This window comes from Pteropus alecto, unplaced genomic scaffold, assembly GCF_000325575.1.
Source record: "Pteropus alecto unplaced genomic scaffold, ASM32557v1 scaffold95, whole genome shotgun sequence".
Taxonomy (NCBI): domain Eukaryota; kingdom Metazoa; phylum Chordata; class Mammalia; order Chiroptera; family Pteropodidae; genus Pteropus; species Pteropus alecto.
Genome location: NW_006441071.1, coordinates 14695486 through 14716391, shown reverse-complemented (window position 1 = coordinate 14716391; position 20906 = coordinate 14695486). Strand labels below are relative to the sequence as shown.

The following is a 20906-nucleotide window of genomic DNA, read 5'->3' as shown; positions in this document are numbered from 1 at the left end:
CATCTTTTTTCTCCGTCCTCTACTTTCTACTCCTATGCATTGTCTCATACTTTACACACTGGTGGATGGCCGTGCCTGGTAGGTGCATTAGCTCGGTATTGATGTAGGAGTCGAGAGATAAAAAGTTCTTAGAGATGTGACCTTGGGCAAAATATGTGGTCTCTTCTTACCTTCCTGTCCTCGTCGTTTAAATGAGGATGCGACAACATGTCTCCTCAATTTAAATCACTGAAATTATTATGAAGCCCATGTGGGTGTATTTAAATATTACAAGAGTGGGGGTCTTTGGTATTTCCATTGATTGCCTTTAAGACAGTAAAGTTTACATTTTGTCATGTTGTCATGGTCGGACTGGTGACCCTTAAAATTCCATGAAGTTGAACTCCTTTTAATATGCAGATGGGTATGCTGTGGCTTTAAGCTAAGGGGAGAGGAAGGAGATTGGGCCTGAGGGATGATGTCTATAGGGTTGGATTTGTGGGAAGCTTCCAAACTTGAAACACACTCCCCAGTTGTAAAGGCAGGAACATCATGATGAGAGAAAGCAGGGTGTACTGTTGACATTCTTGAATGCAGTGGCCTGGCCCTCAGGGAGTGCTGGTCTGAGGTAGAGGAGAGCATAATAGGGGAGGCTAAGGGACTAGCGATACACGTATGAAGAGTTCACTGTGCTTTTACCACCCCGCCACACACACACATTTTCTTCATTATATTAGCCACATAATTGTAGAATGGGTTTTTCTTTTACGTGACAATATAAATTCCTTCCTCCAACACAAAATAAAAATAAGTTTTGAGTGTTATCTTGTGGACAGACTTACCACTACCCTTTTAAAGTTATCTGAGCCCTCTCCTCTTCCCCATCTCTACCACGCCTACCACCCTATCTGAGTAATTTCATTAGTGCTCTGAAGAAGAAAGGAAGGGGTTTGGATTCCTAGGAATGCCAGTAGTATTGATGAGGGAGAAGTTAAATTGATCAGTACTGAACTTTAAACCTTAATCAAAGTAATTTAGTCATAATCTGCACCTCTGACTCAGACTGGCCTCTCTTTGTATTTTATTCCCCCAAGAGGCTTTACACGGTAGGGAAATTTAATTATGTACTTAAATTATACAGTGAAGTTGCCACCAGAAATGAATAGGAGTAAGAAACCAGGACCACAGCTGTATCTTTGAGATGGGCTCCTCTTTAGGACGCTTGGGTGATGAGAGCAAGGCATGAATCCTGGGACAGCCCAGACTCTGCCACTGATGGACGCTACCGCGCATAGCGTTGGATTGGACGAGGTCTGCGAGATTCTCCTAGTCATGGATAGACAGATGGAGGGAGCCTTGAGACACTCCTATTCCAAGCCCAGAGGAAGCCTAAAGACCCTGAAGAAAAAGCACTTTTCCCAGGTCTTCGGGCTTGGGGGTGGCCCTGAGATGAGAAGTCAGGACCCCAGGTCTCTGGACTCAAGTCAGAAGCCAGAGAGTGTCATATTCAAGTTGTACGAGAGTCCAGATTGCTGCCATTCATTAGCTGTGTGGCAGGGGCCAGTTTCCTCGTTTACTGAACTATGCTATTTCTCTGAGCTAGCTTCTCGTTTGTGAATCTATGCTATTTCATGGACCCATTCATTAAGTTTAAGCATCTGAAGTTTCTCTTCTTATTAAAAAGTTCCCTATATAACATGTTCCCATATTACCATTCCACTTATATGCCCATACTTTTCCATTTTCCTTCTCATATGTTTTATACTTTAAGAAGGTTTTAGTAGTTTCCTTTAACAAAAAATGAGGAGCATTTTTATGGGACTATATACAAGAAATTACAGCATTCTATGAGATTCCCAGATGAAAACGATCATATATGCGGAAAGCAGTATAATGGGATAATGTATATTAAAATATAAAACATGAAAAGTAGAACTACCAGGCAAAGTATTTGTATCTTCATTGTTCAGAGTTATGGTATATTACCATAATAGCTATTGAAGCCCATTTCAAGGTAAACCATAACAGGAAGTAAGCAATTTCCTTTTATTCACTAAAAAATAAAGGGGTGTATTAGTTTGCTGACATACATGAAATAACATTGTAACTTGTAGTACCCCTGAATTGACGTCAGCTTCCTAAATATAAAATGCTGACTGAACGTGTGTGTGTTGGGTGGGGGAGTGGAATGCCAAAAAAATGTTATTTCCGCCTGCTTTGTTATTCACAAAGAATAAATAATAACATTTGGCTCTCTAGTGAATTCAAGGCTATAATTCACTCGCGAGGCTTCCCTGTTGTGTTAGAAACCACTTGAACTCTGTTCGCTTAGTCCCAACTTGTATCTGCGAAATGGTTTGAGTGATCCCCTGCTTATCACTCCAAAGTAGCCCTTTCATCACTGCCCGTTTTTAGCCCTAATTCATTTATCAGAATGCCCTGTTGGTTTGTTTTTTTTTAATTTTTATTAAAGTATAGTTGGAATATAATGTTGTATTAGTTTTAAGTGTACAGCATAGTGACTTGACATTTATATACCAATAAGTCTATTCACTATCACCGTGCAAGTTATTACGACATTACTGACTGTATTCCCTGTGTTGTACATCGTGCCCCTATGGCTTATTTGTTTTTAACTGGAAATGTATACCTCTTATTCTCTTTCGCCTTTTTCACCCACCTCTCCACCCGCTTCCCCTTCGGCAATTATCAGTTTGTTCTCTGTAGTTTGAGTCTGTTTCTCTCTCTTTTTTTTTTTTTTTTTTAAATTCCACATATACATAAAACCATAATGATGTTTGTCTTTCTCTGACTTCTGCCCTGAATTCTTGCCTACACTTTTAAGATTTCTTTATGTAAGCTCACCTCAGACACTGATTACTCTCTAATTTTTATTTATACAATAATTGACTATTAATAGATTCCCTTGAAATTGTGTCACAGTTCATTGAGATCTTTTTTGAGCACTTGCTACATGCTGATTGGAGGTGCTGGGGATACAGGAGTGAAGAAGAGCTAGACCCAGCCTTCATGGCCTTGACAGTCTAGAGATTTAGTGAGAGGTGACAGTAGGTAACTAAGAATGAAACTAATGTGGTTTTCTTTCTTTCTTTCTTTCTTTTTTGTATTTCTCCTCTAACCTCTGATTTCACTGTGGAAAGAGCCCTGCTATGGGTGACTGGGCCCCTCAGTCTAACTCCATCCCTGCTACGAAGTAGTGGGTGGTAAGCAAATTGCTTAGGGTGTCTCTCATTCTGTATTTTGTGAGGTTAACGGCAGGAAAGTTTTTGTGTATATAGGTGTGCGCCCCCAGATAATATAATATGTAACGATTGCTCTCACTAGTGGTTTTTAGTGATCTTGCTGCGATCATCAATCCCCATCAGAATTTGGAAAACAGCTTATTTACTTTTTTTGGCTCTTATCCAAGATGCAGTCATACCCACCCCCTGAGGCGTTTCCCTGGTGGGGATGCCAAGACATTTTGGAGCATGGGCAGTGGAATATGCTTTGCTGAAACTGAAGAACTGGAATTTGCATACGTAGTCTGTGGTGGGCCCCAATCCTGTAGTCATGGATGACTTCTTTGGGGAATGTTAGACTGCAGAGAGGCCTAGACAAATCTCAGTTGTCCAAGTTGTCTTTAAAATAGCTGGCAAGAGGACCACATCTTAAACGGATCCTTCTGCTCACTTCTAGTACAGTGATGGTGGTGGAGAAACTAATGCTAGAAAAGAGTGGCTAAAGAAAAAACACTAGTTCAAAAAGATGTATGTACCCCTATGCTTGTTTATTTACAGTATTATTTACAATAGCCAGGACATGGTAACAACCTAAGTACCCACTGATAGTTAAATGGATAAAGAAGATGTGAGAGAGAGAGAGAGAGAGAGAGAGAGAGAGAGTGTGTGTGTGTGTGTGTGTGTGTAAAGGAATACTACTCAGCCATTAAAAGGAAGGAAATCTTGCCATTTGCGACAAAGTAGATGTACCTTGAGGGTAGTGTTATGCCAGATGGAAAAAGACAAATACCGTGATTTCACTTTTATGTGAAATCTTAAAAAATGAACAAAGATAATGAGCAAAAATAAAGTTATAGATACAGACAACAGATTGGTGGTTACCAGAAGGAAAGGGGGTAAAGGGGAGTACGAAATGGATAAAGGGGGTCAAATATGGTGATGGATGATTTCTAGACTTACATTGGTAAACCCTATGTAGTATATACAAATATCTATAATGTTAAACCCCTGAAATATATGTATAATCTATATACCAATTTCATCACAATAATCATAAAAAAGATGGCTGCTTATTGTGCCAAGCACAAAGCTATGTTTTTAACATGTACCGTTGCATTTTACTCTCAGCTAGTAATTATATAATATGGATATTTGAACCCATATTTGTCTGACTCCCATAATGTCTCCTATTCCCATGATCTGGAATTCTCTTTCATTATCAATTTATGAAATTGTACTTTTTCTCCCTTTTTAACAGTCTAGAATTCTCAATGAAGTTCTGAATTTCCATTTAACTTATGAAAATGGGTCTTGGTTGGATCCTTTTTTAGGGGTTTTATATTTTAATGGCTTTGGGGGTTAATGACTTGTAAGGTGCCCAAGCCAGTAAGTAATGGAGAGCATCTGTTGACTTCAGTAATAAATTTCAAACTTGTTTAGAATTCTGCTTATGTGTTAAATTTTAGTTTCTCCAGTGAGTCTTTTCTGTATCTTAGATGATTTATATCTTTCTGGGGAATCATTTAGAGTGTTTTTTTTTTTTTCTTCTAAACAAGTGGTCTCCATAAAGACTAGGGCAGCTGGATATATATCACACTCAAACATCTGGACCAGACAGGGCAGTTCTGTTTGATGTTTGTTATAGAAATGGCACCATCAAATACAACTGTTTTATTCTGATTTTAACATCATGTTTAAAACATTCCTTTCTCTTTTCTTCTTTTCAACTCAGTGTCGTTGTACCGACTGGCGGAGACGAGAGAAGTAGATGTCCACGCCCACAGACCCTGGTGCGATGCCCCACCCAGGGCCTTCGCCAGGGCCCGGACCCTCTCCTGGACCAATTCTCGGACCTAGTCCAGGACCCGGACCATCCCCAGGTTCCGTCCACAGTATGATGGGGCCAAGTCCTGGACCCCCGAGTGTCTCGCACCCTATGCCTGCAATGGGGTCTGCCGACTTCCCGCAGGAAGGCATGCATCAGATGCATAAGGTGAGATTTTATTCTCCTGCTCAGCCTTGTCTTCTGAGTCGTGGATGGCTAATAGCTCTGATAACCTCTGCCCCTCTCTTTACTACTATTTTTAACGAGAGAAGCTAAGTCTTTGTCCTATCTTGAATGTTATGAAAAACAGACATTCTGAAGCTCTTTTATTGTTATAGATGTTGTACTACTCAGAAAGAGCAGATCTTGGCTTTTTAAAAATATCGGATAGAATATGCAGTTCTGACAGTTAAATTCTGTGATTTGTGGGTTGCAGGTATTTTGGCTTGAGGAATAAGTATATAAATGCATGTCTTGATTTTTTTTTCTGACTATATGTGTTAAATAACTTATGTCATCTACAAATGGACATATTGTTAATTATTCTTCCTTAAAATGTTGGTATTTATTTTAAAAGTAAAATCCCAAAGAGTAAAAGGAAAATGAGTACCTTTCTAAAGATTTTAAAATAGTTTCTAGGGAATCCCTAAAATGCCCTTTGCTGACTCTGTGAAGCGGCCTTATTCTAGTTTTGGAAGACGGATCTGATTTTTAGTAGAGCTCAGGTCCAGTTGTTTGTTTCTGGTCTAAGGTTATAATAATCTTCTGTTTATGAGACTCTGATTGTTGCTGTGGGGATGACCATATTGGTACAATTTTGGCATTACGCCTTCGCAGGATGTACAAAGAAGAGAGAACAGGCTTTTGAGAAAGTAAACAAGAACCTCTGTGACAGTTTGCCTTGAATGTTAGCAAAAGCTAGAGAAGCTCTCTGAGGCCATTGTATATTACCTAAAGGTTGTGCCTGATGAGACAAGTAGAGGTTTTATATTCCTTTTAGACAACGTTGCAGGTGGACAGATGCCTCTCCATGTTAAAATAGGCAAGCCGTGGAAGATACTGGTTTAAAACAGAAAGATTACTGCAAAAAAGAGCAAGTTTCCCCTCTAATTGTACAGGACTGTAGGTGAATTTTAAGGTAAGGTGTTTGAACTTGGAAGAGAAGATCTCCTTTTTTATAAATTTTATTTGATGATTTTCAAATCAGGAAAGTAATAAATGCTTATTTTGAAAAGTAAAACCATACTGAGATAAATAAAGGAAATGGTTAATCCTGGCTTCACCCCAGGTAACAGCTTACTTTACATGCTTTTCACACCTTACTTTTCTCCAGGTTCAATAAAAATACCATATAAGCACACGGATACATATACAGGTGTGAGTTTTAAATAACTTTTCTTTTACCATTATAAAATCATATCATATTAATTACTCTGAAACTTTTTGTTTTCATTTAAAAATATATCACGGATATTTTTATAATATCCCAAGTTTTCTCTCTCCTTTTTTTTTAAACACATTTTTAGCTTGTCAGGTAACTGAAGAAATAAAGCTGCTTATTTTCCATATCACATTTTTTAGCAGACATATTGAATACATAGACATATTGAAGTCATTAAATTGTCTTGTGATCATATTTAATTAATTTAGGAACTGTATTATAGATCTGATCTATCATTTGTAAACCTTAAACCAGGTGGGTTGGATAATTTCAGAATGGGTTAAGGGTGTCTCACCTCCGAAATGGAAGATAAAATTTAAAGAAATATTTAGCTAAGCTTTATTGTTGTTTAAGCATTTCACAGTTAAATGTATGAGCAGTGTTGGGTCAGTGTTACGTTTTTGGCCCTGGATTGTTTTAATTAATTATCTCTTCTGGTCCTTTCTGTTTTGTTACCTAGCATCTTTGTCACATTTTCTCATATTCTCTACCCCCATTGATGTTCTTTTTGTTTTTCGTTTTGCTCTCATTCTTGCAAGTATTGCATTTTTTGCCACCCTGGTTTTCCTTAACTCCCAGCTCCTCAGATAATTCCCTGCGTGAGGACATGGTTAAGTGCCTAAGTTCACACCTGCTGACCAGATGCCTTCACTTTCTTAGATTCTTTTATATAAGCAGCTTTATTCCTTCTCTTTCTCCTCATTCTTACTCTGAGCTTCAGCATTTTGCTTTTCCCCATTCCTGGAAATAAACAAGTGGCATAAATACATCTGCTGTGTTGCTTTGATTTCCTCTCTATTATTACTATTTAACAGACTCAGAGACACTCTTTATTCCAAATTCTTCCCATTTTCCTTCTTAACATCCTCTATATAGTAAATTTTTCCTCTTTTCAAGTGTATGCCTTTGACTCTGCAGAAATTAACTTTCCTTTATCTAAAACTGCAAACACTCAGACTTTCTTGCTCGGAGTCATTTGGTTTCTATAAAACTCCTGGAAATATTCCTTTCAGGCTGTTTTGAAAATTGCTATTCTAGTTTGTGGAGGAATAGACTTTTCCTTTTTCAAACACATGCTCTATTGCCCAATTCTGGATTAGATTAACATCAGTTCAATAGCTATTTATTGTGTGTCTGTTATGTACTTGGCCTCAAGTCCTGTTTCCAGACCCTATGTTCTTAATCTTTTTCCAGACCTGTACCTTTAACCTTTTTTGGACTTGCTCCCTCTGTAGTATTGCTTCATCTACTTCACCCTTCTTCCCTTTCAGTATTCACCCCCATTCACTGCCCTGCCCTGTCTGTTTCTCTTTTCCCAACTGCCATGGAACTTTCTGGTTTCAACTTTTAAACTTTCCATGGTTCCTTTCCCTCTGATGACAAAAAAATTACCAAAAAATAGATCATCGCAGACATTTCAAATAGTCGTCCTTCAGACTTTGGACTAACTTCAACATATAACAAGTTTCAGGATTTACTTAAAATGGTATGGCAGAATAGCTTATATTTGTATACCTTGTGAATAGGACTTTACTTTTATTTTCAGGTTTTGACTTTACAAAAAAACTCAACTGTTTAAAGCCTTAACTTTTACAGATAGTTTTGCTGATCCTGTTGGTGTAGTCTTTTAAAATTTTTTTCCCCCGCCTATAATAATATGTAATATATAATAATATAAGTAATATGAGTTTAAAATATGTGACTGTTGTATGAGTAATAGATGATTGTGCCACAATTTTGAAGACTTTAAAGAGGGGTCTTAAAACTCCAAATAGAAATGTTTTACCTTAAAGAGGTATCTAACTCATGTCTTTTCAGCCCGTTGATGGTATGCACGATAAGGGGATTGTAGAAGATATTCATTGTGGATCCATGAAGGGCACTGGTATGCGGCCACCACACCCAGGAATGGGCCCTCCCCAGAGTCCGATGGATCAACACAGCCAAGGTCTGTAATTCTAATTACCTGATTGTGGCTCCATATTGTAGTCTTTCATCTTTTGTATTGGTTATTTTAATTATGACTTCCAAAGAACATTTCTAAGGAAGATTGAATGTAGCAGGTTTCTTTTCCCTAGAGAAATCTCCCCAAGTCCTGACCAACTTTATGATTTATATGGTCAGTTTGATTAACAAAATCCTAGTAATTTTACTAGCTTCTGTGACTCCAAGCACTCTGCAAAGTGCTTCATGTACTTGATGTGGAATCTTTATCGTGATCTTTTAAGGAAAATTATATGACCCCAGTTTTATAGATAGAGGTGCTAACGCTCAGAGAATTTACTTTGTTTTCCTAAGTTTACACAACCTGTGAGTGACAGTGCCAGAAGAATCCCGGTCCGCCCCCCAGCAACAGTGTAAATGTGAAGGTTAGATGAGCCACTTGTGTCCCTTGAATTGCATGCTCATACGTTGTCTGGAAGTGGTTTTTATGGCAGTGGAATTACCTGTCATTGCTGGTGGGTGGCTGTGTTAGTCTTCTAGAGTTGCTGTAACAAATTACTACAAACTGGGTGGCTTAAAGCAGTAGAAAATTATTCTCTCACAGTTCTGGAGTTAGAAGTCTGAAATCAAGGTATGATCAGGGCCATGCTCTCTGAAGGCTCTGGGGAAGAATTCTTTGCCTTGTCCGAGCTTCTGGTGATTGCTTGCAATGCATGGAATTCCTTGGCTTGTAGATCTATCACTCCTATCTCTGTGTTGGTTTCACATGACATTTTTTCTGTGTGTCTGTGTCTCTGTCCAGATTTCCGTCTTATAAGGATACCAGTCATTGGCTTAGGGTCTACCCTAATGCACTATGACCTCATCTTACTTGATTACATCTGCAAAGATCCTATGTCCAAATAAGGTCACATTCACAGGTACTAGGGGTTAAAGCTTCAACATATCTTTGTAGAGACACAAGTCAACCCATAATAATGGCCAAATCAATGTATGGTATATTTCAGTTCTCCTTGGTGCCTTCTTCCTTAACTGTTGGAGACATATTAAAGATACCTCAAAGTCTTTTGAATACACTCTAACTTGTTTTCAGAATCATTATATGGTCATTTTAATATGCAAGGGGCATGCATTATTCTGTACTAATTAACCCCAATATGTTGATATTCTAATTCAGTTTATAGTTTATGCATTGCCGTGTATACTCCTTTGTACTTTAATGTATGTGTGTTTCATGATCAGATATCCATCCACCCGAAAGAAGATTTTTGGCTCTGAGAATTTAGAGAAATATATTCAGTTTTAAAATATAAATAAGCAAGTCATGGAGGCTAGGAGTACATGTTCACTGATATTCAAACAAGTTTTGAATATCCCACACTCTGATCTGAATTTTGATGACAAGTAGGTATCACTGTTGCAGATGATTCATAAAATCTTGACCCTGTCAGAAAAGCACACTGAAATCTTGGGACTTTTTTGCAGTCCGGGAAGAAAAAATTTGACCCATTCATTGTTAAGAAGGAATTAAGACGACACTTCCAAGTTTACCATTTAAATTCTAAGGAGCCAGATATGTTCACAGAGCTACTGTAGGTCTCATTTTTAATATCTGGGAAGTGTAAATGAGTTCTATACAGTGATTTGCAAAGCCAGGTGCTTGCTCTATCTGTTCCTGGCTTTGCCGTACCTCTAATAAGCTGGGCCATAGGAAAACTCTAAAACAAAACACCTTTAAATGTGTGAATTATAATTGAACATTTTTTCTTTTATGTATCTTTGACTTTCTCTCATTGCTTGGTTCCTTTCTTCAATTTAAGAATGATGATTTTTCTTGGTATCTCTAGCACTTGGCACAATGTCTAGTGCATAACCGGATAGATACTTAGTAAATTTTGTTCAGTTAAGTAGAGAAATAAACCTGTGCATTCAAAAGTCAACAGTTTTAAATAGATCTTAATTTTTATATAATTTCAGTAAATTATAATTACTTTGAAATGCAGAGGTCTGCATTAAATGGAATCAGAATTAGCATGTAATAGTTTCTCTAAAATAGCAAAGTGCATTGTAGGCTGGGGAACGACTTCTTTAAAAGTATATTTTTGACTAAGTAGTATTGGTATATTGCAGTCTTATTCTACATAATGATTTAAAAAGAATTTAGACTCTGTAATAACATGTATCTTTAAAAACCCTATTGTAGAAAACCATTTATAAACACAAGTACAGAGAGGTGTGGTATTGATTGGAAAGCTGCCAGCTTTAACTACCTAGCAACCTATTAGGTTATTTTAAGGTATTGGTTGAGAAACAAAACCATTTCCTTCAATAAATACTGAATTGTGTATCTTATGGTCTCAATGATAACATTGTTTATTTTTAGTAGTTGGGTAAAAAAAAAAAACCTTCAAAGGCTAGTATATACCATTTAATATTTGTGTGTGTGTATGTGTGTGTGAAGAGAAAATTTATATAAAATTGGCACTTGGTTCAATATTATTAAAAGGAGAGAGAGAGGCGATTGCTTCCCTCTGAGGCAAGGTGAAACTGGGGAGATAATGGCCCTTGAAGACTAGGAAAGGAAAACTGCCACTTTTGACTACTTTTGAATGAGCAAATCAAACCAGAGTTTTTAAAAAGCAAATTCTGCATCAACACTGTCATCCTACAGACAAATGTATATTCACTTTTAGGCAATTTCTATTCTCTGTTTTCTCAACTAAAGATAATTACTAAAATATGTTGTTTCATCATTTAGATTGTTTTTTCCTGAAGTTTTATGGAATGCTAGTCATCTAGAAAAAAAAAATCTCTCTTTAGCTGAAGCACGCATCTTTAATATCATACTGTGATGGAATGATTCTATTAACATCCCCTATAAGTTCTAGGAAACGATTTTTCCCACCTTCGGTTTTTTACATTTGAGGTAAAATTTTGTTTATTGATTAATTCTGGGAAATAATTTTATTCCACTCTCAGTTTCTTTCTTAGCAAATTTGAGGTAAAGTTAATTATTGTGCTTAATGTGACTGCCTCACCTTCATAGCTTTGCCTTGTCTCATAGTTCATAGTTTATAAGAGTGATTTGATAAACAGTGTTATATAGTTGAGATTGTCTAATGTGTTGGTCTACTGTATTAGGCATCCTATGATTTATCATGGGTAAGCTATAATGGATCACGTTAGGAAAGAGGAGAGACCAGAAGGCAGGAGTCATGACCCATATTAACACCTGGTTGTATCCCTTCTACTATGAAAATGTCATTAGCTTTGGTAGGAAGTTTTTCTTTCTGTTATAGGTACAGATTTGGCCAAAAAGGTGTCAGAAACGTGCTTTCATAATGAATAAAATGCCATTTTGCACAAGCATTACAGTTAAAATGTGTACCTCATTAAAAAGGAAAAGGAAGAAGGTTAATGACATAGGTAGATAGATGTATGTTATTTATATTCTCTAAGTGTTTATTTTTATAACGATATACTGGGATTAAATTTCTGCTAGTCTTGCAAGCTGATTTTAGGGTCATTTTCTTGGCTAATCATACGACCAACTAGAACTCTAATTGCTGCATGGTTTTTATGCTCTGTTGTGGAGTAGGGATTTAGAGAGTGAAAAGTAGTTCTATTTCTCTTCAGGACAGGATTTTTCTGAATGGAGTTCTACTTCTCACCCACCGACTGATAGAACAAAACATACTCTTGTATTAGGGGATCAAGCTAAATTTGTTTCCCTTTCCAAAAGGCAATTCGAGATAAAAGTAACTATATTTTTTTTATTTTCTGTAGTCTTGTGAATGACGATGGTGAGGCCCCTGTCAGTGGCAGTCGCATAGTCTCGGGTCACTGTGATTGCACATAGGTTCACAGAGCTGTTTCAGCTCAAACTTGACATAAGTTCAAACATAGCAGATGTCTAAATAACACCTATGTGATGACCTTTATGTTAATTGTGATGGAAGTACATTTATTAAAGGGCAAGACTTTTAATCTAATATTTTATATTGTGTCTGAGGACACCTTTGACTTCATTAATTAGCACTTAGTTTGAATTCAAGGCAACCTTTTGGATTGCAGTAGGCCCCTTTGTTCTCTCCTTTATCTTGGATCTCCCTCCAACAATACCGTCACACATTTTTCTAGGAATTCCAGTGCTATACAGTTTGTCTAAAATAAGTTCCATGAAATTTTTGTGCATTTTGACTTTTCTTCCCCAAGAAAGGTATTCTTGAATTTCCCATTTAGATCTCTTATAACCCAAACAGATTGTACTCATTTTTATGTCAAATCATAATTTTCTAGAAGATTTTTGAAACTTCTAAGTCTTTAATTTAAAACCGAAATTAATATTTTTAAAAACCAGATTAATATTAGACCATGGAAGGAATATACTCATTGGAATCAGGCAAACTGTGGTTTGAGTCTAGGAGCTGCCAAGGGCTAATGGTGTGACCTTGATGACTCACTTACCGTAACTCAGCCTCAGTTTTCTCATTTAAAAAAATGAGGTGACAATATATGTGTTTTGTGTTGTTGTGAGGATTAAGGAAATAATGAATACTCCATTCATATCCCTTTAATCCTCCTTACCATTTCTTTTTTCCCACCAGCCTGATGTCCACTGGCCAGATCACCATCTTGCCTTTAATCTACTTATGTCTACCTTACCCACATGTGGACAAGTCCCTGGGGATTAATTATCTCCAGAGTCTTAACCAGTGACATAAACAGTGACTGATGATCCTTAGAGTATAAATACTCAGCTTTTTCACCCCTTCCCTGGGATAATTTGGAGGCAAGTTATTTGCCTTATATCTCGGAGCATCTGCATGAAATTAATCTTCAGGCATCCACTGCAGCAGCTGGATTAATAGCGCATCCCTTACTGGCTGCCTTCCCTTCCTTATATCACCTTTCCATACCCCTGCCAGTGTACCTGCACCATCTGTATAAATCGCTTGCACTCAATCCCTCCATCAGGCTCTGTTTCCAGGGAGAATTCCACTAAGATAGTATGTACAGTACCTTGCATATTGCCTAGAAAGTGGAGGCCCTCAATAACTGCAAATTATTCATAATGTGCATAATAGTAAACCAAGTAATATTTGTTATCCCCATAAGAGACTCTTCGTTCCACATTATGATATAGTAGAACACCTTCAGGTTTTGTTCTCTAGATTGGAGCTTCTTTCAATCTGTAACACCCCTGGTGCTTTTCCTTTAGGTATACAACAGACAAACAATTTACCTTCTAGGACACATATGGCTATTGATCGCTTGAAATGTAGCTAGTTTGAGTTGAGACATGCTGTAGCTTTGTACAAAAAAAGTGTAAAATATCTCTTTAATAATTTTTATGCTTTGAAATGATAATATTTTGGCTATGTTGATTTAAATGAAATACATTATTGACGTTAGTTTTGTCTGTTTCTTTTTAATGCAACTACTAGGAAGTTTTAAATTATATATATTTGATATATGTAAATTTTAAATTATATATTATTTTTAAATTATATATATTTTAATTTTCTAGCAAACAGTGCTGTTATAGAAAATTACCAGAATATCTAGGAATGCCTCTCTTTTAGGGTCATCAGGGACAGCTTGTGATCTCCTTTTATATTCTCTTCTAGGTTATATGTCGCCACACCCATCTCCGTTGGGAGCTGCAGAGCATATCTCCAGCCCTATGTCGTCGGGAGGTGGCCCGACCCCACCCCAGATGCCACCCAACCAGCCAGGGCCTCTCATCCCAGGAGATCCACAGGCAATGAACCAGCCCAACAGAGGTCCCTCGCCTTTTAGTCCTGTCCAGCTGCATCAGCTTCGAGCTCAGATTTTAGCTTACAAAATGCTGGCCCGGGGCCAGCACCTCCCTGAAACACTGCAGCTTGCAGTCCAGGGGAAAAGGACGTTGCCTGGCATGCAGCAGCAGCAGCAGCCACAGCCGCAGCAGCCCCAGCCCCAGCCACAACAGCCGCAGCAGCAGCAGGCCCTTGTTAACTTCAGCAGACCATCTGGTAGGTTAATATGCAAACAAATGAATAATGTGATGGTCCCACTCGGATGAGAAAGACTGCTAACTGCACAGAAGCGCTGGGTTGGTATAAGCCCAGGGCTGACTTAGCCTTTTTTGTACCTCGCTGGCTCCCTTGTCTTGCTTTACTTAGTTGGCCAAGATTCTTGGTCTTTTTTGCTGTAGAGTCCTGGAGCAGGGCTTCTTAAGCTTTGGGGACTCTGGTACAAGCTGTGGACCTAGGAAAAAAGCACCACCCTCCATGATTTTGCATTTTCTTTCAAGAGTTTCCAGGTCTATGGGAAGCCCATGTACACACCGTGGATTAAGGGCTCCTACACCCAGTACATTCCTCGAATCGGCTCTCTTCTGAGCCATTTTGTGTTTGTTGATTTATTTATTTCTACCCTTTTTTGTTGTTGTTGTGAAAAGCATTTGGGGAGGCTTCCAAGAAACATACCTGCAGTGAAATAATTATCAAGTAGAAAATCAGAAACAAAGGGAAATCGAAATCGAGATCAGGCACCTGAGGGCCTCCAGAGTTCTTATGGTTGCTGCATCTGAGTTTGCAAGATGACTCAGATCTCCTGGCAGTCAGGAAAGGAGACGGGGTCAGGTGCCTAATTCTCATCCTTCACAAGGAAGTTGGTTACCAGTTCACAGAGGATACAGACCCTTTTCTAGCATGAGAATATAAAGTAGATTTCCCAGGTGGAATTATTTTTTAAATTATTGTACGAGGCACTGCATGATACAGGCATCGATAACATTTGTTCGTAATAAACAGAGTAACAGAATCCACATGGCCTACTTCTTACATACCCTGGCATCAAATCTGAAGCTATGACATTATGTCATCGGTGGAGATGAGATAGTCCTTGCATGGCCTTCTAGTGGGCTGGCGTGATCCCATCGATAGAATTCAAAGTTGCAGGAGGCTATAGGATGACCTTCCATGAATGTTTTCTCTGGGAAGGTTAAAGGATAAAGTTTCAGTTGTCTGGACACTTTTACATAACAAATGTGTCATGTTCTTATAAACACAATCTTATGTGTTTTCTGGATCATTTTCAGAAAAGACGGCTCCTTTTTTTTTTTTTTCACCCAGCTCTGACGCCTACATCTTCCCTAACCAAGGCCCTGTCATTTGATGGAATTTATTTTATTCCTGGCTACTTGTGTCTTTTATATTTCCAGGAGTCAGGCTTCATTAGAAAGGAAAATATTTAGGCAGATTGTGTTTTATGACAGAGTGGGCAAAGAGGCCGTGGATGGAGGAGGAAAGAAGATGCCTCCTTCAAATAGAGCAGACCCATTCCTGCCCCTGGGGAAGGAGGCTGCATCTGACAGCATTGCTGAACTTTTCCCCATATCTCAGGTTTCATAGGGAGAAGGTTATCATCTCCCTATGATAACTTGACAAAGACATTTTTTTGGATTGGCCTTGAAGACAAGTCAAAAGAAGGGGAAAAAATATTTTTTTAAATTACTTTTTATTAATTGTTATTGTTTCTCTGCCCCCCTCCTTTAAATAAAAAGTATAATTGTTTACAGATACATCTACTAATATTTTAGGAAAAAATAAGTTTAAGTATGTCCACTTATCAGGAGGTAGCTGTGATTTCGTTTTTCTTTTGTCCCGTTTTCTAGTGTTACTCGTATGTGAAGAGAATCTTTTTGGCTGGGGTGGTCTGCCTCAAACTGACTCCAAAGTTATAAATCACCAAAATTGACATCATCATAGCTACCACCAGAGAATTACAGTTGGACTGGAAGAATTGCTCAATGAACAAATAACTCTTCAGTCCTTGCCTGCTATAGGCTCCACTCAAATCTAACTCATCATTTTTCTTTTCATTTTGATTCATTTTTCTTTTTAGAAACTAAAGCAAAATTAAAAATAGGAACTGAATAAGGTTCGGTATTTTTGGAGGCAGCGGGCAGAAGGACCTCATGGTAGAAAGTAAAAGTTTTATTGCTAATTTTTTTTCAATGCTTGTCCCTCTCCTGCTTCTCCCATCACATTTTAGTTATCTCAAGTTTCTTGATATGTTCAATTAAATACACTTTATTTTTTCAAACTGTGGAAACCACTTCAATCCTTATTTAATGCACAGAATGGTTATTTGCATAAATATGCTTTTGTCCTAGAAGACAAATCGAATGCTCAGAAATTCTGTACATGTGAGAATTAGGTATTTTAATGAGTTTATTTCCCTGTTCCTTAAAATCAGGCATAGCATTGCATCCAGTTAAGACTCCTTCCCCCCTTAGCTGCCCTGGGATGCCCCTCAGGAGTGTCAGGGGATACCTCTACCTTGACTTCTAAGGTGAGGACTGAAGGGAAAGCAGACACATTTTGTACCTCTGACAATTGTTTATGTTGGAGAGGGAGTAGGAGATAAGCTAAAGAATGTAATTTGTCTTCCATTTGAAGATTCCAGGGAGAGGTCTTATCATTTAGCAGGCCCATGAGTATCTGTTGTAGAGATGATTTCTGTCAATAGAGAGCAAATCCAGTCAGGCAACTCAACTCCATAAGCCGCCTGAGGGACAGGCGTAAAACCTAATGAATAGATAGTGACATTCTGGGCATGCTTAATTGCAGCAAGCTGCACTCAGTTTCCCAGCTTCTGTAAATAGAAGTTTTTATATAATCTGTTGGAAGGAGTAGAAAATAGACCTATGCAGTAAATGAACTTGTGGTGTTCGGTTAGGAAAAGAGTTTGCTTGTGACTCTGACAGCAGATTTACAGGAAGCACATGGCAAGCCAACTTATCTGAGTATTTGTGCTGAGTTGTATTAAACTGTAGAAACATTTTGAAGTTTGCTGTACAAAAGAGTACTCCCAAAATTTCCAGCTAATACAGTGCCAAATTTCCTAACAGCTGTTCTTTTGCCATGGAGTCTTTCATAAAGCCGAGTAATTAAATTAGATTTCCCTTCATTCACATCCTGGGTGGCAGTAAAAACGATGAGAGCATATAGTCACATTGTCTCATTGAATCCTCACTATCACCCTGTGAGGTGGATACTATTATTAGCACCATTCTACAGATGAGGAAAGTGAGGCACAAGGGGTAAATTAACTTGCTCAGGCTCGCATGACCAGTAGTGATAGAGCTGAGGTGAACTTTATCAGTTATTTTGGGGCAGGGTACTTTTAAGTGTACCTGTTTAATTCACAACAAGATGTAGTACTTTTTAAATTGGAGATTTGAATGTATAAGGCCACGTTTGGATCTCTCTCTGCTTCTCGATTTTAAAGATCAGTCAACCAGATAAGAATGCCTTTATATTTATCAACTAAAGAAGGCCAGCTATGTATGTATCAGCTCTAGGAGTCATAGGCTAAAAATGACTAGATTAGGAATGAAAGGTATCAACCATGCTCTGAATGCCCGCCCCCCCTTTGTAATTATTAAATGTGGTTTTAAAAGCAGTTACTTGAATATACCTCAAGGAGTCATCTTTGGCTTCTGCATAGGTATTTAGAGGCTGTAATGCTAAAGAAAGTGCCCAGAATAAATGAAATGCTAGTGCTATTGCACCGTTACAGCTTTTGTTGATGAACTATTTAAACTCTGAGAGGAGGAAAAACACTTTGAGAACTGAATTTAAGTAATTATTATATTATCTTCTCAGTAAGACCTGGCTTTTTTTTTTTTTTTTTTGTTAAAGGTGGTGCTTTTTTAGAGGGCTTAAATATATAAAGTTCATTATTTAGTATGCTTATACCAAGTCCTCAAATATATTTAATTCTACCACTTTCTTGATCTTATTAAGGAGATTCATAGAATCATAGAGAATTAAAATAAATGTTAGAAATCTCTATCTCCTCTTTTGGTTGGATCACACCTACAGCAACCCAAATGCAAAATATACCCTGTTTTAAAGACCTTTAGGGAAAATATATTCTAAAATTTCCTTCCATAACCCACTTCAATGCTTAACAACCCTGAAATTTAATGTTTAGAAATTTGTTTTTTATATATAGATGAAAGAAACTCTAAATATAAAATATTATGAAAACTTATGCATATGTAAAAGACCTCCCATTCAGAAAAAAAAAAAATCAGAAAGTACTTAGCTGAAAAGAATCTATATTTTGCTAGTATGTCTATAACGGTTAAAATAAAAAAATAAAAGATCAGTATATTTTTACCTCAAGAATTTTTCATCAGCCCCAGAACCAGGGCTACAGATCACCTCAAGAAATCTTATCTAGCTCTATATCTTTCGGAAAGTTTTACCTAATTTCAGAAGAAGGGGAGAAAAAAGAATAATAACACCCCACCCACCCACACACATACACACACCGTAGTTTCCTAGGCAATCTGTGCTAATTCTTCACATTCCTCCTGTCAAAATGTTTGCTTATAGCTATCTTTGCATTATCATTTAAGCTCATTCTAAGTGGTATTTACTGGAAATTGAATAAATGTTTAATTTTTCATACTGTATGTATGTCTTTGTACGGTTAATTATTAAGTCTCTCTGAAGTATATAGACTATTATTTTTGTTACCATTTAATAATTTTAATTTTTCTTGGAAAAGATATAGAAAATACTTGGAAAAATGCCTATAAGAGATTTTAACATCTGCTTACAAGATTTTTTTTTAAATTTACTAACTCATTTGGTAGCATTACTAATCTTATTTATAATTTTGAAGTAAATAAAAATTCATCTAGGAGGAGAGATGGAATACTTTCTTATTTTAGATCTATACCTACCAATCAATTTAAACTGAAGTTTAATGTGGACAATTGCTTTAAATTAACTCAGACACATTTTGATAAGCTTGATCATTTCATATACCTTTATTCTAATAACATGAGAAAAATACTCTCTTCAATTTTAATACCTACTAGTTTTTATTAGATAGAATGAACAGATTTTTTTCCCCCTTGTACTGAATGTTTTTAGAAATATTTTCTAATGTGTAGTAAAAATTTTAAGTTCTGAGATGTCGATTAAATCTGAAATATACTTTATAGGTCATTAAGGAAAAATTTGTGCCCCTTTGAGTTCACATCAGAGGACTGGCAAGCTGCTGGCCACATTGGAAAAGGATGGTTTAACTACAGGGCTCTCCCAGACTGGGGCTGAGGTCTGCCTAAAGGGGCTTGCCCTGTAGTTTGCAAAATGTGATTTTAAGACCACGCCCAAATTGCATCTGACTGTTAGGTGACTCCTTTACTTTTTTGAACTCTGAATGTACCTGTAATGCTTTTTAAAAACCCAGTGTAGACTTACATTAAAAGCTGGCAGTCCATTCCTTAAAATAAAATCAATTTATTACTTGAGTCATTTTTTAACCATTTTCACAAATGTTCATTAGTGGATGCTATTTTATAATAGATGTCAGATTCTTTCTTTTTTTTTTTTTTCTTTTCTTTTTTTTTTAATTTCTTTTCCTTCTCCCCACCTTTCCAATCTTCCCCTCCTTCCTTCTTCTTTTTTCTTCCCTCTTTTTTTTCTTCCCTTAAGACTTTGACTTATTTCCATCATTGGACCTCAGGGGGTTAATGAGCAGGCCTTGTGTGACCACAGGGTGATGACCCACCCAAGCTGCTCATGTTGCTCTTGTCCCACAGGTCCTGGGCCAGAGCTGAGCGGCCCAAGCACCCCGCAGAAGCTGCCTGTGCCCGCGCCCAGTGGCAGGCCCTCCCCAGCGCCTCCCGCAGCAGCTCAGCCTCCCGCAGCCGCAGTGCCCGGGCCCTCAGTGTCGCAGCCAGCCCCGGGGCAGCCCTCACCCGTCCTGCAGCTGCAGCAGAAGCAGAGCCGGATCAGCCCCATTCAGAAACCACAAGGCCTGGACCCTGTGGAGATTCTCCAGGAGCGGGAATATAGGTAATGCACCCCGCCCTGGGAGGGATCAAGCTTCTGTGTTCTTGCAAGTGCTATCTAGCCTAGTGGGTGCAGTGTCTCCTAGTGTTGTGGTCATTCCTTTCTATGGGACATGGGAAAGGCCTAAGGGAAATTGTACAGGTTAAAACTCATGTTGTGAGAATGATTTCAGAACAAAGTTGCTGAAGTTTGTTTCCCATTGGAGTTGGGGAGATGGGGGCCCTCTGATGGCTCCAGGTTGGTAGGACTGTGATTTTCATTCATCCAATCAGACAACATTTATCAACCCCTGTGACATGCTAGGCACTATGTTAAGTGGGCACTGGGGATGTAAAGATCAAAAGCCCAGCCTGCAGTTCCTACAATCCAAGAAAGTGGTCATCTCACACTTAGATTGTGCAGTGCCTTGTTCTAGTGTGTCAGTTTGTCCTTGAATGACAATTATAAGCTGGTCAGATGTTGAAGTGTTTTGTGCTCGTCTGACCTTCAGATTAATGACACATCTCATGATACTAAAACATACTTCAGTAGCTTGGTATGAAATATTTTTTGTTTTAATTCATGGTCTATGGCTTGGACCAACTTTAGGAGTAAGCCTTATATGCCTT

The 20906-nt window shown here is 37.9% G+C and overlaps 1 protein-coding gene across 5 annotated transcripts in view; it reads left to right on the top strand.

Moving 5' to 3' along the window:
* SMARCA2 (SWI/SNF related, matrix associated, actin dependent regulator of chromatin, subfamily a, member 2) overlaps positions 1-20906 on the top strand; it is a 158000-nt gene that overhangs the window by 9531 nt on the left and 127563 nt on the right. For 4 of the 5 annotated variants that reach the window (XM_006918394.3, XM_015594549.2, XM_025051448.1 and 1 more), the window contains exons 2-5: positions 4954-5214; positions 8306-8435; positions 14062-14448; positions 20046-20301. In XM_006918394.3, the coding sequence (XP_006918456.1) occupies positions 4990-5214; positions 8306-8435; positions 14062-14448; positions 20046-20301 (998 nt within the window). In that variant the 5' untranslated portion in view covers positions 4954-4989. Of the gene's footprint in view, positions 1-4953; positions 5215-8305; positions 8436-14061; positions 14449-20045; positions 20302-20906 lie in introns of those variants that run through there. The other variant, XM_025051449.1, reaches the window with a different exon arrangement.